Source organism: Neopsephotus bourkii, unplaced genomic scaffold, assembly GCF_033783945.1.
Source record: "Neopsephotus bourkii isolate Nb327-2 ecotype Australia unplaced genomic scaffold, CSIRO-AGI_Nbou_v1 NB_107, whole genome shotgun sequence".
Classification (NCBI taxonomy): Eukaryota; Metazoa; Chordata; class Aves; order Psittaciformes; family Psittacidae; genus Neopsephotus; species Neopsephotus bourkii.
Window position 1 is genome coordinate 5143721 of NW_026900624.1, and position 10242 is coordinate 5153962.

The 10242-nt window shown below is 46.5% G+C and overlaps 1 protein-coding gene across 1 annotated transcript; it reads left to right on the top strand.

The window, feature by feature from the left end:
• The first annotated feature begins 1218 nt into the window (after positions 1-1218).
• On the top strand, positions 1219-9418 carry PKDREJ (polycystin family receptor for egg jelly). The gene has a single exon (XM_061358394.1). It carries the CDS (start codon positions 1399-1401, stop codon positions 9337-9339), a length of 7941 nt encoding a protein of 2646 aa, XP_061214378.1. The 5' UTR covers positions 1219-1398; the 3' UTR covers positions 9340-9418.
• Positions 9419-10242: the final 824 nt, after the last annotated feature.

The following is a 10242-nucleotide window of genomic DNA, read 5'->3' on the forward strand; positions in this document are numbered from 1 at the left end:
TTTTAAATACCTGGAGGGACTCAATCACTTCCCTGAGTAGCCTGCTAAAATGTCTGACAACCCTTTTGGTGAAGAAATTTTTCCTAATATCCAGTCTAAACCTCCCCTGGTGCAGCTTCAGGCCATTTCCTCTCTTTGTATCACCAGTGCCTCACCAGTTCCAAGCACAGGGGGATGATCTAAAAGCTGGGTCCTGCAGCTGGGCCACAACAACTGTATGCAACACTACAGGCTTGGCAAGAGTGGCTGGAAAGCTGCTCACTGGAAGAGGACCTGGGGGTGCTGATTGATGAAGCTGAACATGAGCCAGCTTGTGCCCAGGCAGCCAAGAAGGCCAATGGCATCCTGGCCTGTATCAGCACTGGAGGGCCAGGGCAGTGAGCATTCCCCTGTACTGGGCACTGGTGAGGTTGCATGCTGAGTACTGGACCCCGCACTACAAGAGAGACATTGAGGTGCTGGAGCGGGTCCAGGAAAGGACCACAGAGATGGTGAAGGGTCTGGAGCATGAGCCTGATGGGGAACAGCTGAGGGAACTGGGGATGTTTAGTCTGGAGAAGGTTCAGAGGGGACCTTATTGCTCTCTGCAACTGCCTGAAAGGAGGCTGTAGTGAGGAGGGGGTCGCTCTCTTCTCCTCAGTGACAGAACAAGAGGCCTCAAGTAGAACAAGGGCAGGTTCAGACTCGCTATTAGGAAACACTTCTTCACCAGATGGGTGCTCAGGCACTGGAACAGGCTGCCCAGGGCAGTGGTGGAATCACCGTCCCTAAAGTGTTCACAATCCATGTAGATGAAGCCGTCACTGACATGGTTTACTGGTGGCCTTGGCAGTGCTGGGGTAATGGTTGGACCTGATGACGTTAAAGGTCTTTTCAAACCCGGCTGATTACACGAATGCGCCCCGAGTGGCAGGCTCCGCGGTTGAGGCTGACGGGCTCTCTTCAGCAGAGGCCTCTCCGCGCCGGGGGAGCTCTCCGCACCCTCCCGCCAGCCTAGGCCGCCTTCGCTGCTCTCCCGCCATTCCCCCTCCTCCCCGCCAGGCTCTCGGGCCGGCCGGGACCCCTCCAAAGCCCACCCGTAAGGACACCACCCGCCACAAGCGCGCACCGCGCCTCCCCTGGCCGCCCGGCACGAACAGAGGCCACAGTCCACTGACAGCAGGGCGCTGTCGGGCGGGCGGCTCCCGTCCCGCTCCCCTGAGACCTGCCCTCACCTTGCAGTCCCTCAGCAGCGCTACGAACCCCGCAGCCAGCGCCCGGCAGCTCCGCGCCTCGCGCCTCCGAGGAGGAAGCGGAGGCGGGGCCGGGCCGGGCGCGGGACCAGGCACCTAACTGTCAACGTCCACAACGCTTTCCAGTGACCGTGTGCCTCGCTCCGTGTCCTGCGGCTCACACGCAATGGCAGCGCTCCACCTGCTCCTCCTGCTGCTCTGCTGCAGACCCCAGGGCTCGGGGTTCTCCTCTCCCTGCTTCCAGCCACCGCCCCTGCTGGTCAGCTGCTGGGGCAGTCACTGGCAAGTTTTTCAACGGCAGGACAACGAACACCAGGTCTCATGCCTGTGGAGCAGCACCATGAACCTGCGTTACAAGCCCGCCCTGGGAGCACGGCCCAAGGTAGAGAGAAAAGGGGGGTGGCCACAATCCCCACCCCACTGCTCCTGGTACCTGAACTCGGCCTGGGTGAAGAACACCTCGCGCTGGTCGGGCCAGGTTACGCTGCAAACAGGTGTCCTACCGGGAAGTGAGCCTTCACCCATGGGCTTCAGCCTTCTCACGGTGCAGTGCTCATCTGCTTCATGTGCTGCACCCAAGTGCTTCCATCACAACGTGAGCATCCAGATGGCTGCCCAGGATATGCGGCTCTTTGTGCTTTGGCCACAGACACACCCAATCCTTGTGTGGCAGCCAGTAGAGCTGAGCTGGTGTGCGCGTCTCAAGAGTGTCGGCTGGCAGTACCGCTTCAGCAGCCAGGGAGGCAGCCCCTCTACCCTTCTCCTTCCCAGCAGTGAGCACCAAGAGACGCTACCACTTGATATCTACCCAACAGCTGAGTTGCAGCAGACCTGTGCCACCTACTACAGCTACCGCTTGACTGTGCGCTACGGGCATCCCGGGCTCCATGTTGCTTCAGTCAGCATTGAGCAGATGCCTCAGATAAGCATCAGTGTCTCTCTCAAGGTAGAGCCTGACCTATTGCATGTCCTCAGCATCAGCTCCAAACTCCTTAGTGTTTCTCAACAGCCACTCAGCCTCTCCTGGAGGCTTCAGCCTCTTACCCTGCAGGCACTGGCCTACAGACTGGTGGACACACAGGCTGTAGGAGGTTGGGTCCGTTCCTACAGTGCCTTTACTTTGCAGAGCAACTTCTGTGCTGTTCCCACACCTCAGAGCCTGGGTGAGGTGGTGGTGGCCAGTATTTACTTTCCTGTTGATGGAAAGAGGTTTGAAGAATTGACAGGAGAAATACATCTACTCAATGGTACTCTCAGGCTAACTGCAGGCAAAGAAACACCCACCCATGTCAACCTTCAGCCAGGGAAGACCAACAGTAGCACATACATTTTCAGGTACAACCATGGAATGTTTTACACAACCAAAGATAACCACAGCCCTATTTATACAAATGGCCCTAACACACACACTGTGTTCTACCAATACAAGGGCCTCTCCTACTTATTCTCCATAGAGTTTGTGGCCTTCTATTTTTACAAGTTCAATATATACCTTTATGTAAATCAGAAGAGGGCTTTGTTTAGGTCCCTGGCAGAAAGAGACCTTGAAGTCCATGTTTTCAGCAGCAGCCATCCTTTTCTGCAGAGCTTTACTTATTTAGTGTGGTTTATCCCTGCACAACATCCAATGCTACAGTGTGAGTGGACCTTCCACCTGCAGATTTTTGGAACACAAAAAGACCACCTTCTCCAGAATAGCACGTACACATACAATGATCAGGTAAGAAACGCCACACGTTTTGTCCGTCGCTCTGCTTTACCATTTGACGCAGAGAAATATACAGGGTTTGTGGCAAAAGTGAACTGTACCAGAAGTGCACTTACACCGGCTCTTTTAAGAGCCAGAGTCAACAACTATGCTGAAAAAACCATAGAAGCACCGGTGTCTTGCCAGGAAAAAACGTGTCAAATACACAGCGTGTATATACAGAGACCTACTCTTCATACCTCTATCTTGCATCAGAAAAGGGCATCAACTTTCATCCTCTCTGCCAAAGTGATAGCAGACTGCAGAGTTGTCAGAATTATTAAACCCTTATGGCGAGTCTATCCTCTTCAGGACATAACCACTATTCCAGACTGGACAAACCCAATGAACATTTCTTCATTAGATGGTATAGAAAAGATACTCTTAACAGTTCCTGGATTTGCTTTAGATTATGGGCTGTATTTGTTTAATTTCACTTTTGAGATAATCGTTGCTGCTACCAAAGAAGTTGTCAAGGATTCAGATGGGATTTACGTTCTGATTGAGAGAAGCAGTCTAGTGGCAAATATTGCAGGAGGCAGATTCCGCACAGTGGGTTTTTATGACAACTGGGTTCTCAATGGCTCTGCATCCTATGATCCTGATTCATACACAAAGGAAGGACTAGTGGGAATCACATTTACTTGGTACTGTACTAAAGAGGCATCAGACTACAAAAACATGAAAATCAGCCCAGGAAAAAAATGCCATCCAGCCCAGAGTGATTTGAAATGGTTAAGATCCTCAGGTCCAGTTCAAGCAATGACACCAGAATCCCTCCCTGGAAACACCATGTACTACTTCCGTCTAGTGATTCAAAAGGATACAAGGATGAGTTACGCTGACCAAACTGTAAATGTGCAGCCTGGCTCCCAACTCCTTCTGGACGTGACATGCCTCGAAAACTGTGGGAGCAGTCTCATTCCAACAGAGAGATTTACCTTGTCTGGAAAATGCCTGAACTGTAGAACACACAACCAGCCAGTCTACTACTGGTCCCTTTTGTCAGAAAACTCTACAGAAATTAGCTTTGACTGGTCTTCCAGAACCTCAACAGGGAGATATGGGACTTACCTATCTATACATGCTCTGACTTTTACAAAGACTGCACATCAATCCTACATACTTCTGTTAAAAGTAACTACCTGGGATGGCAGGTCCTCCATCTACAAGTACGCTTTTAAGATAAATATTCCTCCTAGGTCTGGCAAGTGTACCATCAACCCACGCTGGGGTACTGCCTTTCTAACAAAATTTGTTGTTCAATGCAGTGGATTTTCTGGCAGCAATTTACCTCTGACATACAAAGTGATAGTAGCTTCTGACAAAACTACCAAAATAACTTCTGTGAAGGAAAATACATTTGGCATAATTATGTACTTTGGTTACCAGCCTAAAACTCCTCCATCTTTTCTCCCCATTGGAGTGCCATCTCGAAAGTACATCTTGACACTTTACGTTCAAATCCATGATTCCCTTGGAGCATTTACCCAAGTGAACTTATATGCCCATGTGCAAAATCCAGCTGACAGTCGACCAGTAGCTGTTGTGTTTCATGAACTGCTGGCCTCAGTAAGCGGTTTTAGCGCACCAATGACATCTTATCTCCAGACTGGAGATTATTTTAGTGCAGGATATTTGGCTTATCTGACAGCCTCAGTCTTAAACTATATTAAAGCCACACCAACCATCAAGCTCCCTAATGCTCAGTTTCGGGAAAGCCTGATTAAAATAGCTGTGAATATTTCGGTTGAAAGCATAATGGAAATCAATCAAGTAGTTGCTTCTCTTTCTCAAGTCACAGACAACCCTGGTGAATTGAACTTTAGGTCACAAGACCTTGCTGTTAGGAAACTGACAGAAGTTACGGGATTGCTGAAGATACAGAGGAACAAGAAGCACTGGTCTGAAGAAGCAGAAATTCAGAGTAGTGGAATACTAACGTGCTTGTCCAACATCCTGAGAGCTGCTCTTCTGCATCATAGAAATGTCAATGTAGGTGCAGTTAAACAAGTCTTCTCCATCATGGAAAATTTAACGGACATAGTTCTCCAAGGCAAAGTCCCTGGAGAAACAAGTACTTTAATGGAAACAAAACACTGGAACATCACTCTGAGGAAAGACGAAAACCTGAACAGTGTAAATGCTTCTTCTACAACAAACACCTGCAGGAATTGCTTTTACCCATCACTGAAAAAGGGAAATTATTCTGAATTGCCCCATAATGCTGTGATTTCCACTGCCCTTTTTGAGTTTGATGAGAATCCCTTCCCCTGGTTAGGTTACACAACAGAAATTGTAACAACGGTATTTGGGTTCAAAATGGCAGAAACCAAGGCTAATGGGGATCAGCTAGGGATAGTGCCTGAAGGAGCAGAAATTACAATTGCTAGAAAGGATAAGGAATCTTCACCTTTTCAGTTAACAATGGGACCTGATAAAAAAGAAGCTTACACAACTGGAGGATTTACTTTAGAAGTCAACGGAAACACCAAGAGCATATACATCCAGATCCTGACAAAATTAGAAGTTACTTTCAAGGTGCTAGTATTTACAGGCTCCAACGTCACTGATGCTCATCCCATAGCTTCGTTTACTGCTTCTCACAACATGCCAACAGTTGCAAGCAAAACTGAGACGGCCAGCGCTGACTGTAACATCAAGGCTCCCTACATTATCTGTCTCCCAGAGTCACTGCTGACAGCCGCAGCTCAAGAAAGCGAAACCAACACTCAGAACATCTCTGTTGTCTTGATGACACCCTATTTCATAAGGTATCAAAGCCAGAGACTGGTGAGCATATATGTTTTTAGTGATCAGTGCTTGTTTCTGGAGGGGGTTCTAAGTCTGTGGAGAGAAGACACGTGCAGGCTTGGCTCCATGACCAACTGGCAGAAGATACACTGTGTCTGCAATATGAAGCAGCGTCACAGAAGCCTGTCAGTCCACACTGCATTAAATGCATCCACAATTAACATCAGGTTCCTGGCAGCCAAAATAATAGTTCCCCCCAACACAGTAGATCTGGGGAAAATCCTGATAGAAGACATCCATAAAAACCCAGTGACTCTTTTAACAGTGCTGTTTATTTTTGCCATCTACTTTCTTTTGTCTCTCTGGGCCGTAAGAAAGGACAAAGCTGACAGGGTCAGCAAAAACAAGATTCTAGTTCTGCCAGACAATGACCCCTTTGACAAAGTGAACTTTTTGATCACTTTATACACAGGCAGTCGCTGGGGAGCTGGAACCACAGCCAATGTCTTTCTTCAGCTCATCTGCCAAAATGGCATGAGCGACGTCCATTGTTTATGGCACCCACATTTTCCATCTTTCCAAAAAGGAAGCACGGACTGCTTTCTGTTAACTGCTAAGGAAGGCCTGGGAGATGTTTGTTCCCTCAGGGTCTGGCACAATAACAAGGGCCCATCTCCAAGCTGGTTCTTAAGCAGAGCCAAAGTTGAGAACATGTCCACTAGGAAGACCTGGTTCTTTATGTGCAGGAAATGGCTTGCACTCAACAAGGGCGATGGTTTAATAGAAAGGACATTTTCTGTCACAAGCCACAAGAAACTGCTGTCCAGAATTGACTGTTTTTTTATTAAATTTACCAACAGCCTAATAGAGGGCCATCTGTGGCTCTCCATTTTTGTTAATTATCTCACTGGCACTTACAGCAGGTTCCAAAGGTTGTCTTCATGTTTAGCAATACTGTTATTTAGCCTGCTTGTTAACATCATGTTCTTTAATGCTACGAAGAATGAAGAATCATCAGTACACCTGAGGTATTTGAGATCAGTAACACTAGGAATTGAATGTGCTTTGCTTACCATACCTGTGGAAATGATGATAATTGCCTTCTTTAAGTATTCCCAGAAGGAATCTCTTCCTCCTCATGGTGTGGTTCAGAGAGTCCCAAAGGAAAGCTTATACCTCCTATATGGAAACTGTAAGAATTCGAAGGAACACTTGCAAAAATCATACCTCTCAGAACAATCAAGGAGTATCAGTCCCTCCAAGACCCTTCCTGGTGCCAACAACTCACAGAGCCCACCACGTTCCAAGAGGACAGGAAGCAAGGGAGCTCCCCCAAACTGGAGGAATTGCACTGTTCCTGAAAGAGATGCAAATGTAATTGGAACAGAAGAGCAGGCAATAACTGCAAGTTCCCCTCCCGTGGCTGAAGCCTGCCAGGGAAGGCCACCATCACATTCCAGTTTTAGTAAGAACTATGGAGAAGCAGGCGGCAACTCTCAGGAAGAAAGGAAACCACCAGGCACCACCTCCATGCTCCTTCACAAGAGAACACCTATCGTTTTTCATTGGTGGTGTGTCTATGTCTCGTGGGCACTAGTTATATCTGTAACTGGGCTATCATCATTTTTCATTGTATTATATGGTTTGTCTTATGGCTATCAGACTTCACTAGAGTGGCTTATAGCATCTGCATCCTCCTTTATTGAGAACGTGTTTTTCCTTTCAATTCTAAAAATCATTTTTTTCTCAGCGGTGAGTACAATTCGCCCAAAACACTGTGAAGACATCCCATGGTTAACTGAGGACAGGTGTTGTGAGTTTATGTTGGCTGGAGAAACAATGAGTGTCGATGAGATGAGACAGTTGCACTTGAAACTGGCTGAAGTCAGAGGCAGCAAGCACTACAGGCCTTTAGAAGCTGATGATGTTGCAAAAATGCGTAAAAGAGCAAAAATTAAAGTCAAGGCATTTATTTTCACCACAGGTTTCATCAGTCACCTTGTCTTTTTAACACTGCTGTTAAATTTTGCCTATTCTGCTGAGAAGGCCAGCAGTTTCCACTACAACAAGTTCATACATCACAAATTCTCTCTACAACTTTCCAGTGTAGACAAGCTAGAAGATATCTATAAGTGGGTGAAAGACGTGTTCTTACCTTTGATCCACAATGACATTCAGCCAACCTTTCTTCCTGAGAGCTGGTCCAAAATCATCGGCTTGCCCCGAATGAGGCAGGTGCGGGCTAAAGGGACTGAGAAAAAATGTTTCCATCCTCACAGGTTTCTAAATAACTCTGTGATCAGGAAAAGCCACTGTCTTCACAAGTATGGCAGCGATATCCCAGAGAAAGGTGACTACGCCGGCACCTGGACAAGAGTTGCCAACCAATCTGTTTTCAGATATGCCAGCAGTTACAGTGGTTTCACGTATGAGCCAAACGAGACCCCATGGATGTATTATTCATATGGAGATTTGTACACATATCGACCTGCAGGATACACATTTTACTTCTTCCCTGAAGAAGGAAGATCTAATTCAACAACAAGGTTGGACACTCTACAACAGAACAACTGGCTTGATGAAAAGACATGGGCTGTGATCATTGAACTAACTACATTTAACTCAGATGCAGCTCTCTTTTGTACCATCTCAGTCATATTTGAAATGTCTCATTTGGGGATCATCAAACCAAGTTTGTCAGTCCACTCTTTTGCACTCCCAATTTTTAATCAGCAAACCAAAGCTCAGATGTTTGTGTCTGCAATTGGTTTTGCCTTTCTGATCATTTACATTGCAGATGAACTTTATGTCATAGGCCAAGAAAAAAAACACTATATGAAAAAAATTTCCAATCTAATCAACTTTCCCTTAAAATTAGCATTCCTCCTTCTTTTTCTTTTAAAGGGCATAAAGTTTAAGATGGGAGCAGATATAGTGAACTTTTACTTACTTCACCCAAATGATTTCATTTATTTTCATGCAGTTTCTCTTTTAGATCAGTTTTTAAGGGATACAATGGGCTTTTTAGCATTTCTTGTAATTTTGAAAACTCTAAAATATTCTCAGTTCTTTTATGACATGCACCTGGCACAAAGATCACTCTTGGCAGCCCTTCCTGAAATCTCCTCAGTGGCCGTCATAGTAGTGTTGTGTTTCTTTGCATTTTCAGCTTTCGGCTACCTTGTGTTTGGTCAGCATGAAAAGAGTTACAATAGCATTATTCACTCAGCTCAGACCATAGTCTCTTACTGTGTCTCAGCTTTCAGAGATACCGAATTTTCATCCAACAGGCTGCTGGGTGGCCTTTTCCTAGCCTGTTTTGTGGTGGTGATGGTTTGTGTCTTGATCAATCTGTTCCAAGGTGTCATTATGTCTGCCTATTTAGATATGAAACAACCCATATATGAAGAACCATCTGATGAAACACAAATAGTTACTTTTGTATTGCGAAGGCTCAGAAGGATGTTTTATCTTCTGATCTGTAAAAATCCAAAACCAGCGAGACCAACCTTTTTCACAGGGCAGTCTGAGAGAAGATGTCGGCGACATTTAGGACTCAAGAGCAGAAAAGTACATGGAAAGAAAATGGTTTACCTTGTCATATGAGAAAAGAGATACTAGTTTTGTACTCAAGACCACTTTATTCTGTAATATTTATATTTCAAATAATTGTTCATGAATAAATTATTTAAGACTTTTTTATCATTCATCCCCTTACTAGTGCTTGGGCTTAGATGCTCTCCAGACTGTTCTGCATCAATTTCAGTGGCACTTGTCTGTCATGGTGCCACTGGCTGGCAGGTAAGCCCCCCCCAGCTGCTTATACACTCCCCTTGCAGGGAGAGAAGTGAAGGGCAAAAGTGGAGGGAAAAAACACTGTGGGTTGAGGTACTGACAGTTTAAGAAACAAAAAGGAGGCAAACCCCAAACCCACAAGTGATGAAAAGCCGTCACTCATCACGGGCAGGTGGATGCCCTGCCAGTTTCTGAGTCAAAGTTACTTTCAAAAAGCTCCCCTCTCTCCAGTTTTCTTGCGAAGCGTGACCTCGTATCTCATGGCTTTACTAGCTCCGTGCCAACCAGGCCCGGTTTGCACAGGAAGGGATGCCCGTATCACAGAGGTGGTGCATAAGGAGTTGGCTCAGGAGTGTGAGCAGAACTCTCCCCTCTGGCTGAGCACAGGCTAACATAAGAGCAGAAGTGGCCTGATATCTGAAAATGGTGATAAATCCCTCCCACTCAGAGCATAAAGGATAGGAAAAGAGTGGACGAGTTAGCAGGGTGCCAGCCAGCAATTAAAAATAAGAGCTTCACAATACTGCATTGCATTTATATGCAGATGACTTTATTAGGATGTCTCTTTGGAAGGCATCAACTGTGGCCCGTAAAATCCTGTTCCAGAGCCTGGAGGTCTTTACAAGACTTCTGTCTCGTAAAACTGCATCTGCACACGGGTCACCTGAAACCCCCTCTAAGGACGGACAGACTGGCCAACTGGGAAGACAGGGC

Coding starts and splice junctions, on each gene's coding strand:
- PKDREJ (XM_061358394.1), top strand. CDS start 1,399: ATGGCAGCGCTCCACCTGCTCCTCCTGCTGCTCTGCTGCAGACCCCAG.